This window comes from Scomber scombrus, chromosome 11 (assembly GCF_963691925.1).
Source record: "Scomber scombrus chromosome 11, fScoSco1.1, whole genome shotgun sequence".
Classification (NCBI taxonomy): domain Eukaryota; kingdom Metazoa; phylum Chordata; class Actinopteri; order Scombriformes; family Scombridae; genus Scomber; species Scomber scombrus.
Window position 1 is genome coordinate 13,246,432 of NC_084980.1, and position 13,909 is coordinate 13,260,340.

The 13,909-nt window shown below is 40.6% G+C and overlaps 1 protein-coding gene across 1 annotated transcript; it reads right to left on the reverse strand.

Moving 5' to 3' along the window:
- Positions 1-732: 732 nt before the first annotated feature.
- On the reverse strand, positions 733-9,564 carry fndc7a (fibronectin type III domain containing 7a). The gene is made up of 11 exons (XM_062429231.1): positions 9,300-9,564; positions 6,462-6,722; positions 5,564-5,821; positions 5,210-5,464; positions 4,754-5,008; positions 3,633-3,890; positions 2,695-2,952; positions 2,042-2,296; positions 1,475-1,738; positions 1,331-1,360; positions 733-764 (listed from the first exon to the last, which is right to left on the reverse strand). Exons 1-11 carry the CDS (start codon positions 9,517-9,519, stop codon positions 733-735), a joined length of 2,346 nt encoding a protein of 781 aa, XP_062285215.1. The 5' UTR covers positions 9,520-9,564.
- Between the last annotated feature and the right edge of the window lie 4,345 nt (positions 9,565-13,909).

Genomic DNA, 13,909 nt, shown 5'->3' on the forward strand with positions numbered 1-13,909 from the left:
GTAAACACAGTAGCCATGTTGGGAGGTTGTTTTTGCAGGAAGGGGGGCGTTTCACTGTAGGACAAGAGAATATAAATTAGAGAGAAAGATAATCAACCTGCAATTGGTGGAAAACTTCATATTACAATTATTTCATCAAGTTTCAGCACTGATGAGTGTTTTTTTCGTGCAAAATAAATGATCATATTCTTTGTGAAATTTTAGATGCATAAAGCTGAATACAGCTTTGTCACACTAAGTCCGTAGCTATAAAAAATCTATCATCTTACAGCCACTCATCACAGACACAATAAGATGCCTGAGTCACGTTCCTGCAGCTGCTCTCCATCTTTATTTCCCTGAGTCACGTTCCTCTCATTCTTCCCTCCATGTTTTACAGGCAGACATGAATCCGAGAAATCCCAAGAGGTAAAGACAGATAGACATCATTCTCAGCTGTGCTTCTCTCTTGTTCTACTCAAACACTCACATCTATTGTTACCTGTAGGTACAGTCAATTAATGGACGCATGTGATGCTGTCACAGGATACGCCTGAAACTGTGAAGTAGCACAATAGACACCTCCTGAGAAAGCAGCCTTTTATCAATATCTTTCACACATGTTCACAATCAGCACACGTAAATGTAAAGGAGAGCACGTTGCTTGTCTCAGGCTGTTACATAACTTGGCTTCCATGTGGTCTGAAGACAGTATGTTCTTATCTGGAGTTGAAAAACAAGGACTCACCCCATTTAATGCACGCTTCGTCTTCCACGAGAGATCACTTCAGAAAGAGAGAGATAAGATTTCAGTGCCGTAGCAGTAAACAGCTTATAACTGTATTTGTGTTACTGCTGCATTATGCGGCCCACTGAACGGTAGTAGTGTTTCCCTGCTGACCCTGCCCACAGGTTCCCGTTCGGCCCATAGACTTTATATTGCGTCACAGATTTTTTTTTAAATCGCTTTTCTCAGTTCGAGGAAAGTTTTACAAATATAAAACCTCCATGGATCAAACATTCGTAATAGAAAGAGTCATAATTGACCTTTTCTGCTGTTTAAGATGTCCTGTCAACAGTTTTACAGGCGTCTGTTTTACAATGGTGGTCTATGGGGGAAATTATTTTGGGGCCAAAGGGGGGATTTTTCGCTGCAACACCACCACTGGGAAAAATTGGGTGCAGTTACTTCCTGAAAAAAAAAGTTACTGCGAGCAGCCAAGAAATAGTCTGGAACATAACTCCACATAAAACCACAAGTTGGCAAGAAAGCAAATACACATATTTCCCCAAATTTCAAAATTAATTTAACTAAAAAGAAAATGTGAAGTTTACTGTTGAGGATACTTACCCATACCAGCATTACTTCCCGGGCAGGGAACTGAGGATATAACAAAATGCACACATTTATGCAGCTGTTACCACAAATACAGATTTAAATTAATGATATTAGTCCTGTAGTGCAGTGCAGAGTATAAATCCACTTATGACTCACCTGAGTATGTCCTCGGTTGACAGAAGCTAAGTTTGATCCCGTCCTGTCCCACCGGTGCAGCCACTACTGTGTAGACGTCCCCACAGGTTTCCTCCTGGATATCACAGTATATGCTGCCAGCAGCTGCGATACAGGTGTAGTTGGCTCCCGTCCCATACAGTTCTACTGTATGGTTCTGGATCCGAGGACCCAAAGACCGCCAGTACACCCTCAGGGAGTTGTTGGCCCTGCGATAGAGCTTGACACTTGTTGGACAGCAGGGATCTACAAGAAAATGAGTGGGTGTTGAGTGATTGAGAATACTCACCCTTTCATCTCAGTATGGAATGCAAATTAACTTCCAAAGAAATTAGCTTGAAGTTAGGTTTTGTTGCATGTTAATGAAGAAAACTGAAAACTAACTACAGACCTGTATTTTGCAGTAAATAGGCTCAAATATGCAAAACCACTGCTATGATCCTTTAACGTTACAAAAATTTGTTTTTTTGTGTCCAATGTCTAAAGTCAAGTACCTCACCCTCAAATAGCCACTGTGTATACATGTAGCATGTATGTATTTGTCCTCACTTGATGAAAATCCATGATATTTGCACTCTGACTTGTGTCCGGTGCTGCTGATGGCCTCCAGATGGACGCTGTAGTTGGTGCCGCAGGTGATGCATCCCATCAGGCAGTGGGTGTCCAGAGTGTGGCACTTAGCATGTCCACGTGATGACGTCAGTGTGGTGATATAGGAACGAGCTCCACGGCCGGCTGACCAGGTCACGTTGGTCATAGCCTGTGTGACCTGGGTCACATTCACAGATGTGGGGCAGCAAGGACCTTGAGGAGAGAAATACACTTGGTGAGAGTATTTGTAAAGCTTTCGCTTCCATTCATTTGATCACAAGTGATAAACATGTTTAAAATAACCGGGTTAATAGGATTTGACTTCTCTAATATTGACATTTCTGTAACATGAAAAGGAAAACAAACATTGCTTTATTATTATCAGCATCAGCACCTGCTTCCCCAGTTTTTAGCTGGGATCTGCATGTTTTCATACTTTTTGCTGGTTTCATTTTATTCTCTATCTATTACAACAGGGACAGTAAGAGAGGTTGTAAAGACCCTCAGCTCAGTATAATCAAGCACATGAGCACATGATTTTATTTCAAGGTTTTTAGGGAGTTTTTCCTTACTACACAGATTATAACAGATGACTAGTTATACTGTCGTACCTGTTTCCAAAGGTTTACTGTATCCAGGTAGACTCCTTCCTACAGCTGTGGTGGCTACTGCCATGACGTCATAGGTTGAACCACAGGGCAGCTGTGTGAGCTCACAGGAGCTGTTTCTTGTATTACAAGTGTGTTTGTCATAGCGTCCGACGGCAGTGATGGTGTAATTTGTGTTTTGAGTGTTGGGGTTGGTGAAGAGGACTCTGTATGAGGAACTGTCGGACTGCGTCATATTCAGGATCTCTGGGGCGCACGGAGCTGCAGCAGGACAGACAGGCATCATTTTAAAAATACATACAGTGTGCAATTGCAAAGTTAGAAATTATGTTAAAGGAATAGATTTACATTTTGGGAAATACACTTATTTGCTTTCTTCCTGAGAGTAAAATTAGAGGATTGATACACTCTCATAGAAACGGATTGGCTTAGTTTAGCTTAGTGGAAAGATTGGAATCAGGTTGAAAACAGCTGGCCTGGCTCTGTTCTAAGACAACAACATCATTTAATTTTTTCAAAAACAAGTGTAATTTTAAAAAAAGTGTAAAAACATCATTCAGGTAATAGAAGGCAGATTGTGTTACCTTTAGACAGAGACAGGCTGGCTGTTCCCCCTGTCATTGTGCTAAGTTAAGCTAAACAGCCGCTGGTAGTAACATTATATTTAACGGGTATGGTATCAATCTTCTCTAAGTGTATTTCCCAAAATGTCAAACTCTACCTTTAAATCAGTGCTGTTCAATATTTCAGGTTTATCAACTCATCTTGAGAGAATCCCCTCCCTCACTTATTGTATGTGTGTGTGTGTGTGTGTGTGTGTGTGTGTGTGTGTGTGTGTGTGTGTGTGTGTGTGTGTGTGTGTGTGTGTGTGTGTGTGTGTGTGTATTTGAGATTAGAGAAGCCACTCTACTTTATGTGTTTTTGCAATAACCCATCAGCACCTGTCTCATGTGTGTGTGGTGTGCAGGTGCGGTTGCATCCTCGTAACTCGCTGCAGGGTGTGACCACCACAGAATAAGCTGTGTTGCACTGCAGGTCAGACAGTGCACAGACCGGTGCTGTGTCATTACAGTGGATGACATCATTGGTCTGTGTTGCCGTTGTCTCGTACAGCTCTGCCCCTTTGACCGGTGACCATGTGATCTCCAGAGTCTCTGTGGAAACCAGGTTCACGGAAACACCCTGTGGGCAACAAGGAACTAGGGGGATGAAGCAGGGAGGAGAAGTACAGGAATAAATAATTAACACTGGGCAAAGGACCACAGTTTCACATGTTTTGTTGTACTTGAAAGTCTGTTGCACTACTGCTGAACCTCATCTTTTAATGTGTACAGTTGTGAGCAGCCAACGCCAGTTTGTACAAAGCATTTGACTTGTCATATCAGAAAAAGCACAGGTGTAACTACAATCATATTAACTTTGTTCATGTGTCCTCAATACCAAGGAATTGGTTTTGTGAGATAAGTGGCACACGGAAATGGATTACAGTCAATTTTAATAGTATTGATTACACCTGTGCTTTTCCTGCCATGGAATCTAAGAACATCTGTTATTAAAAAGGCCTATTTTAACAACAATGACATGGTTGAGAATACAGCAGAGCTCCGATATCTGAGATTTTCGAGTCAGCTGCCAAAAAGCCTTGCAGTCATGATGTATGATGTCAAAGAACCAAAGTCACGTAACAAACCCAAACGAGCCAGTTATGAAACTGAAAATGTAGATTTGGGTGTCTTCCTGCGTTAAACGTCTGCCATAAATGGAAATTTAGCTGTGAATGTTTCTGTGACTCACCAAACAATCTCTGCTTAAAGTCCATTACAACATGACAATAAAATAACAGTACCAAGATATAACCCAGATTAAATCTTCTCTGTGACTGGTTTTCAAGCGACTTTTGTGTCATGGCAATTTGATTCCTAAATTATACATTATCGCCATAATAGCCACAATTACGCTATGTACGGGTTAGTTACTTCACTTAAAGATATCACAGACATTTGACTTGGGGAAAAACATGAATTCGTGATGGTATTTCAGTGCTTTTGGGTGACTGTCCTACTGGTGGTGTAGTTGCGGACATGTGCAGAAGGGCTGGAGCCAGCCTGGTTGTAGGGGAAGACAGTGGTGAGGTAAGTGTAGCCACACATGCAGAAAAACGGGCACGTGGTTCCAGTGGTGTTACACGACTTCTCTGTGCCATCGTCCCTCTTTATGAAGGTCATGTAGTACTCCACCAGCGGCACTTCATCCCACACCACTGAGCAGTTGCCTGCTTTGGGCTCCTCCACCCAGATGTTCTCCGGGGGACACGGGTCTACCAGAAAGAGAAAGGTTCATAAGCAACAAGAGCGAACATTACTTGTTAGAGGCCATTTCGGAAATATGTTTATATATGCTTTCTTGCTGAGATAAGGAGATCATTTGAGAAATAAATGTATTTCTAAAAGTGTACATCTATTCCACAAAGGATTGTGTGTATACAAATAGTCAATGTGTTTGTGTGTGATAGACCCACATGTGATGTAGTCTGCTGGTTGCGAGGGGCTGCTCGGTCCAGCTGAATTATAGGCTGTGACAGAGACAGAGTGGTTCTGGCCACACTCCACAGGAAAGATGCTACAGTAACCAATGCTGATTGTGCTACAGTTTTGGCTATTAGAGGTCAAGGCCAGGTACATCTCCGCTCCCTGCACCTTAGCCCAGTACACAGCGATCCCAAGAGACCGACCCTGAGTCACCTGAATGTGAGTCACATCTGGGCTTGGTGGACCTGAAAATTAAAACAAAAAGAGATGATTAATAAGATCTGTTAGATTCACTTTAACATTCTCTGTCACACTTAATTCTTCCTTTTATCAATCATCTTTACGCGTGATCTGGCAGACGGTGAGGTCGTCTCCGGCGCGACCCTCAGAGTCCCAGGCCGTGCCCTTGATACAGTAGGTTGTCCCTGCCTGGAGGGCATCAAAGGTCACTGTGATGTCAGTGGTGTTCAGTTTGAGGCGGGTGCTGGAGCCCTCTTGGATGATGCAGAGCGTGTAGAAGACAGCATGTTTAACAGGGGACCAAGTCACAAGGATGGTGTCGTTGCTGGGGGAGGTGGTGTTTAACTTGGGTGCCATCACCACTAAAGGATACAAGTAAGAAGTGGTGTTTAAAAAAAAAAAAAAAAAAAAAAAAATTTGAAATAGACAAAAACACTGATTTCTTAATTCTGCTCTTGCCCTGACAACTTTTTTTTCTAAGAGGTGTGAAATGGAATCAATTCTCCTGTGATTATATTACGTTCAGTTCTCCTTCGGGAAGGGAGACAACCTAGTTCTCATGGTTTCTCTTTTCATATTATGAGAGCATTATATAGCAAAGAGATGGATACAGTTTCCAACCTACTGCGTTGGCAGCAAAGAGTAGAGACTGTGTGACAATGGGCAGTGAAATGACATACCGTTATGGCCGGCGGAGTAAGCTAACCAACTATTGTCCTACAAGAACAACAGAAAGGCTGTGTTTCACTCTTAAAATGCTGATTACCATCTTGAGTAAACTGCTTCTTATGTGTGGTGTCTGAGCGTGAAAGTGAGTGTAAACTATGGTTATTAATTAATTTTCATACATCATACATATCTCATAATTGCTGATTCAGTTATCATGTTATAATATCATCTAAACTAGATCTTTCATCAATTTTTGAATTTTCTGTCATCTTTTAAAAATGCTCTAATACAAGTTTAGTCTCTGTAGGACTCAAGTGAGAGACTTGTCTGCACCTGTCCTGGCCTTGATGGGGTATGAGGGCTGGCTCCGCCCCCCTTTGTTGACGGACATGACGCTCAGTTTGTAGCCAGTGTAGGGCTGGAGCTGGACGACGGTGCCTGGGGAACCTCTCACTTCTGTCTCAAAGAAAAAATCTCCGGCCTGCGACTCTGCCCTCAAGATGTAGCTGGTTGCCCCGTAAACCTCTGTGAACTCCACAGTGATGCTGTCGCTGTGCTTGGAGTAGGCCTGCTCAATGCTGGGGACTTCAGGGGCTGGAAAACAAGACAGACATAAAGTTAGTTAGATTTTAAGCTTTTTAGGTGCAGTAAGTTAAAGTAGGATCTCTGTCTCTATTGTCAATCAATCTTTATTTGTATAGCGCCAAATCACAACAAAGTTATCTCAAGGCACTTTACACATAGAGCAGGTTCTAAACCGAACTCTTCAGGTTTTAATTTGAAAGAGACCCAACATTCCAACATGAGCAAGCACTTATCGACAAAGGCAAGAAAAAACTCCCTTTTAACAGGAAGAAACCTCAGGCAGAACCAGGCTCAAAGTGGGCGGCCATCTGCCTCGACCGGTTGGGGTAGAGGGGAGAGAGAGCAAGAATAGGAGAGAGAGAGAAGCACATAGAAAATAAACATTGAAGCTAGGAGGTCCGGGACTGGAATCTGTCATCCGGACGTCTACAGGCCCAGATTGCCTGTGACACGAGAAAGCACAGACAACTCCGGGGAAGAAGTGTAGGTTACTGAATGCATTAATAGTACATGAATGTTATTGGATATAGATGGATGGATAGAGAGAGAGAGAGGAGGAGAGAGGAGCTCAGTGCATCATGGAGGTAGGAGTCCCCCGGCAGTCTAAGCCTATAGCAGCATAAACTAGGAGCAGGCTAACTATAAGCTCTATCAAAAAGGAAAGTTTTAAGCCTACTCTTAAAAGTAGAGAGGGTGTCTGCCCTCCGGACCGAATCTGGGAGATGGTTCCACAGGAGAGGAGCCTGATAACTGAAGGCTCTGCCTCCCATTCTACTTTTAGAGATACTAGGAACCACAAGTAGGCCTGCGTTCTGGGAGCGCAGTGTTCTGGTAGGTACATAAGGTACTATAAGCTCTTTAAGGTATGATGGAGCCTGACCATTAAGAGCTTTAAAAGTGAGGAGAAGGATTTTAAATTCTATTCTTGATTTTACGGGAAGCCAATGCAGTGAAGCTAAAATAGGAGTAATGTGATCTCTCTTTCTAGTTTTTGTCAGAACGCGTGCAGCTGCATTCTGGACCAGTTGGAGAGTCTTTAGAGATTTATTAGGACAGCCTGATAATAATGAATTATAATAATCCAGCCTTGAAGTAACAAATGCATGGATTAGTTTTTCAGCATAATTTTGAGACAGAATATGATTTTTTAAATGTTACGCAGATGAAAATAGGCAGACCTTGAAATTTGTTTTATGTGGGAATTAAAGGACAGATCCTGGTCAAATATAACTCCTAGGTTCCTTACAGTAGTACTGGAGGCCAAAGTAATGCCATCCAGAGTAGTTATATCATTGGATAATGTGTTTCTGAGGTGTTTAGGGCCAAGCACAATAACTTCAGTTTTTTCTGAGTTTAACAGCAGGAAGTTACAGGTCATCCAGGCCTTTATGTCCTTGATGCATGTTTGTAGTTTAGTTAACTGGTTGATTTCATTAGGCTTTATTGATAGATATAATTGAGTGTCATCTGCATAACAATGAAAATGTATCGAGTGTTTCCGAATAATGTTTCCTAAAGGAAGCATATATAAGGAAAATAGTATTGGTCCAAGCACTGAACCCTGAGGAACACTGTGTTTAACTTGTGTTTGCATGGAGGATTTATCATTAACATTTACAAACTGAAATCTATCTGACAGATAGGATTTAAACCAATTTAATGCTGTTCCTTTAATACCAATTAAATGTTCAAGTCTCTTTAACAGGATTTGATGATCAATAGTGTCGAAGGCAGCACTAAGATCTAACAGTACGAGGACAGAGAGAAGTCCATTATCTGATGAAGTTAAGAGGTCATTTGTAACTTTTACCAGTGCAGTTTCTGTACTATGATGAGCTCTAAATCCAGACTGAAAATCCTCAAATAAGCTGTTATTATTTAGAAAGTTACACAGCTGATTAGCAACTGCTTTCTCGAGGATCTTAGAGAGAAAGGGGAGGTTAGATATGGGCCTATAGTTGGCTAAAACCTCTGAATCAAGAGTTGGCTTCTTAAGAAGTGGTTTAATGACAGCTACTTTAAAAGAGTGTGGTACATATCCTGTCACTAAAGACAGATTGATCATATCTAATAAGGAAGTGCTAACAGAGGGAAAGACTTCCTTAAGCAGCCTAGTTGGAATCGGGTCTAAGAGACAGGTTGATGGTTTGGAGGAAGTGATCATTAAGGTTAGTTCTATAAGGTCGACTGGAGAGAAACAGTCTAGATAAATATCAGGTTTAACAGCAGTTTCTGAGTTTCCTATGTTAGAGGATGAATCAGTGTGTATTGAGGGCAGGAGGTGATTAATTGTGTCCCTAATAGTTAAGATTTTATCATTAAAGAAACTCATGAAGTCATCACTACTGAGAGTTAAAGGAATACATGGATCAGTAGTGTTATGACTCTTTGTCAGTTTAGCCAAAGTACTGAAAAGAAACCTTGGACTATTTTTATTCTCCTCTATTAGTGATGAATAGTAGACAGCTCTGGTGTTACGGAGGGCCTTCTTATATGTTTTAAGACTGTCTTGCCAGGTATCTGTTAATATATTATAAAAGTTCTGCACAAAGTCCATTTCCTACTGCCCTCAGTGTTGTTACTGACCTGTTGTCTCCTCAGTTGCTGCACTGCTGAGGACATTGAGAGCATTGTCCATGGCCTCTAACTGCATGGTGTACACCGTGTTTGGTGACAGGGAGTTGACTGAGCCCATCACAGAGTTCCCACTGAACTGAGCAAAGACCGGCCGCTCTGGAGAGTTCTTGGGTGTTGCTGTGATCTTGTATGAGCTAGCACCAGTATGTCCACTCCACTGCACTGTCATACTCTTTGATGTGACCGTAAACACTGACAGAGTGATGTCTGAAGGAGATGATATAATAATGTTCAGATACATTCATGAGGCATGATTGCAGGTTAAAAAGGGTCATATTATCTTCAAATGAACATTTAAATATATTTTTGCCCTGAAGGAGGACTGTGAATTTTGTCCCCCATCACTTATAAGCACTGAAAGTGTTTTATGAAGGGATTTCTTAATGGTTAGTATAAAAAAGAGGAATGATTAAAGCAAAAAAGTGTCAGTGTTCATATGGGCACCTAAACATGTTCTTTAATCAAATTTAGGATGTTTGCATTTTAGGTTTCAGTAAAATACATCAAGGCAAATGTAAAGGAGGCTTATTTACCATTTGTAGCAGTGCATATCTGAAAATGACAAAACATGTCAGGTTAGTGAATGAAACAAGGAAATAACTTGATGATAAATGACAGGAAACACAGCATTTTCAAGACAAGGACATCATTCCAAGGGTAGCAAGTGATTGGTATTTCACATTATATCCTGAGGCAAATTATCTCCTGTATCATATTCTCGGAGCATGAGAGGCAGCAAGCTGCACATTACCTTCACTCAACACAGATTTCAGGACTGGTCAGTGCAGGTATTTCTTTCAGGTTGGAATGAATTTGTCTATTGAGCTAAGGTTGGGCATGCCACACACACTTGTTGAAAGCACTGACACTCAAAAGAGCCTGTGTTCATGTGTTTGAAAAGTCGTCCCTCTGTACACTATTATTCATTATAAAACATGAATGAGATCAAAAATTGGAAAACATGCCAACTTCTGCACATTAATATATTAAAATGTTCTTCATAGTGTATTTTTGGTCAAATATTTGGGAGAAAATCAATGTTAAAAAAAGGAAATGATCATCCCTTACCTCTGTGAAGGCCAATAAAAGCAAAAGTTTTAGCATCTTTAACTGTGTTGTCCACATGCCTTCAGTGTTTTAATGCGAAGCCACTGCCTGGAGGCAAGATGTGTGATGCTGTTTCTCAAAATGACTTCAGGGAAGCAGCTCAAGCTTAAATTTGACTCTCTCTCTCTCTCTCTCTCTCTCTCTCTCTCTCTCTCTCTCTCTCTCTCTCTCTCTCTCTCTCTCTCTCTCTCTCTCTCTCTCTCTCTCTCTCTCTCTCTCTCTCTTTCAGATGAACTGACAGGTCCTTTATTGTTTCAGCAAATACCAAAAAGCCCAGAGGCTGTAACTCCTCCCCTCAGGGGTGTTTGGGTGGCCTATCAGAGCCAGAGGAGGAAGCTCACCTTTGTTAGATGAAGTTGTAGATTGAAAAAAAATGATGCATCATTGAAATCATGTCTTTAAAATACATAAATGCAAATTGTTTTCTTTTAGTCTTAAATATTTTGTGTTGACCAAAAAACTAAATTGACAATTGCCAGTTGAGAAATATGCACATTCACACCTTACATAAAGAGATCATTTGGTACAAGTGATGACCTATTTCTGAGCCAGGTGTGTCTGGAAGACATTTTTATTAGATAGATAGAATTTATTTAATATCAGGTGTGTCTGGAAGAAATTTATATTGCCTGCCTAAGGTTTCATCCAAACAATATTTGATTTCTCCTGGTTGAAACATCTGTGATATCAGATTAAACCATTTGTTCCAGAAATGAGTCATTTAGTCCTGAAACACTTCAAATTAAACGTAAATTCATCTGCTTAGAAATCAACTAAGGCCACAACTTTGATTAACGAGTCAAACTAGTAAATTATTAGTATTGTACTTTTTATCCAATAATCGCTTTGTATTCCCTTGTGGCTGTGTATCTGCGTCAGGTGTGTATTGTGATGATGGGCTGGGAGGATCCCCAAGGACAGACTAAGGACTCTCTTTTGTGAGTAAAGGCCAAAAGTGGAAAGAGGATGAAATAGACCTCACATGAATGAGATCATCATCAGAGAGAGAAAGACTTTAAAGCAGTGTCACTAAACTGTTGTTTATACAGGTAATATTCCAGCATTTATCAATATGTGCTAAATAATGGAAATTGCCTCTTGCAATTGATTATTTGTACCACTGACCACCGAGAAAGCCTCAGACTCAACTTTGGGTTTACCTCACTTAAAAAACATGAATGTTGTTATTTTAATAGCATGTTGAGTCTAATAATTACTTTGTCATCATGAACTCAGAAGAATGTCACAGGTCATCAGGTTTTCCCCTGTGGATTTGTGCTGAATCCAAATGCCCCACATCTAGGATGCAAACCTGGACTTCAGGAAATCCAACACCCCAACAATGGCAGCTACAGGAGTTGCCCAAAGAAGGGAAGATGGCGCCTATTCCCTCAAACATGGCCATGAATATCATCATCAAATCATGGGACAAATGGGGCTGACGGGCAGAATTAAGTGATTTGCTTACCGTGTGCAAGGATGATTTCCATTTTGAGAGTCCAATTAAACCTTGTTGATTGGGACAAAAACTATACTTGATAAGTCTTTTTTTGAATATTTTCTCACTACTCTTGGCCAGTAGGTGTCACGTGATATCATTGCATCCCAATCAAATCTTGAAGGCCAGGAGCCAAACCTGCACACCTCAAAAGTTAAGGTGGGCAATAGTGATATAGTATGATGTGGTTTGTTGTAAAATTCTTTGTCACATCCTGTTTGATTATGGGTTGCTATAACTTAACAGACTATGCTGTAAGTTATGTCGGTGTTTTAAAATCTTGTCCCATGTGCCCCTTTTTAACTTTGAGCACCTGCCCCATTAAAGGTCTCTGCAAAGCCTGAATTTGAACATAAGAACATAACATACGAAAAGTAGCCAACTAGTGTAAAATAACATGACACTGTGGGTTACTTTTCTTCCTGTCCTCTCCAGTTATTTGAGTCACCTGCCGCCACTGGTCTGAATTAACAGTCAAATGTTGAGTGTAGGAAAGTGACTTATTAGACTTTTACAGACTGCTTTCATTTTTTGTCAGACGTTGCATGGAATTATTTTTAAATACCAGGATGCATCACTTCATGTAATTATCTCTCCTTTCATGTATCTGCTCTGCGCTGTCCTTTCATTATTACGATTATTCTCTCATTCTCTCATACAAGTTTACTGTAAGGGGAGGTTTCACAGTAAGATATAGTCCTCGACTAAAATGGATCTTTTAAGTCTTGAGGAGCAAAATTCACCTTCTGAGTTGTGCATTAAAATAGTCATTGGTTTGAGATAATAGGTTAAAATTATGATGATTTATTCATGTATAACATTACAACTACATCAGCTAGTAGTGCTATTGAGAAGATCTCCCACTACCTGTGTAAAAAGTATACAGGTGGGACTGGATTTAGTTAGTTGTTGTGAGACCATTTCATTCATCCAAAGAGTTTGTGCTTTATTACAATTGTTAGACTTTAAAGATGACCTTGTGAGTACTGAGAATAGCAACCCTCATGTGAAACATTGTTAACTGTGCTTAATGCATTCTTGGTTTTCATAGCACCCTCAATCTAACTAATCTAGCAGGTGGCTCTTTGTTTTGTCGAATTAATCCAAGTAGAAATGCAGGAAAGTAAAAAATTGCATTTTTTCTAGGGAGGGACTGCCTGATATGTAAATATGTGATCAGAAATTGGTACAGTTTTCACATGTGCACACAGACACCCATGTGCTTGTGTTAGACTACTGATTGATTGCTGATTAAGTATTTTACTGCACAATGTCTTAACATTTCAAATAAGTGGACATTTGAGATAATATCCCACATTATTAAACTAAACCTGATTATGACACATGATGGATGTGAGTCTTTGACATGCTGCTGTTCAGACTGTGAGCCTGTGATGTCTCATAAATATGTTTTCACATATTATGTGTAAACTACTGCTTCTGTGGAGGTGAGCCTGTATACATCTGAGATGAACTGCACTGATTAAGTCATGCTTTCTTCTCTCTGATAAGTCTAACTAGACACAGTGAGAACTTTGTTTGTTCTTAAAAAACCAGAGGGGACAGTTCAGGAATGTTGTTTGGACACATCTCCTTCCCTGATACCCCCGTAGAACAACAGGGAAACTCGACACCCCACAACAAAAACTGAACACAGCCTAGAACCAGCAGGCATTGTCGGTGACAGGAGCGCGGCCACAAAGCCAAAAGAAACTCAGTAAGACACTGTGTCGTTAGCACCCACAGGCCAGCAGGATGGAAATAAAAGGCATCAAATGAGCATATTAGCTTAAAGGACAAAAGTTGATACTCATTCTAACTAAAGACAAAGAGGATTTTCCTGAAATGTTATATTACCAATCTGACCTACTTTTAATTTGATTTCACTTTATCTCCTTGGCCTGTGGCTACTTGAGTGTATTGGATAGCAAGCAGTTAGGGAGCAGTGTGGTCA

Bases quoted from the DNA above. Each gene is read 5' to 3' on its own strand.
- fndc7a (XM_062429231.1), bottom strand. From the start codon at position 9,519: ATGACAGTGCAGTGGAGTGGACATACTGGTGCTAGCTCATACAAGATC. The intron at 5,465-5,563 runs GTAAAGATGATT...TTTAATTTTCAG, and splicing joins CACCGTCTGCCAGATCACGC to GTCCACCAAGCCCAGATGTG. The intron at 1,739-2,041 runs GTGAGGACAAAT...ATTTTCTTGTAG, and splicing joins ATATCATGGATTTTCATCAA to ATCCCTGCTGTCCAACAAGT.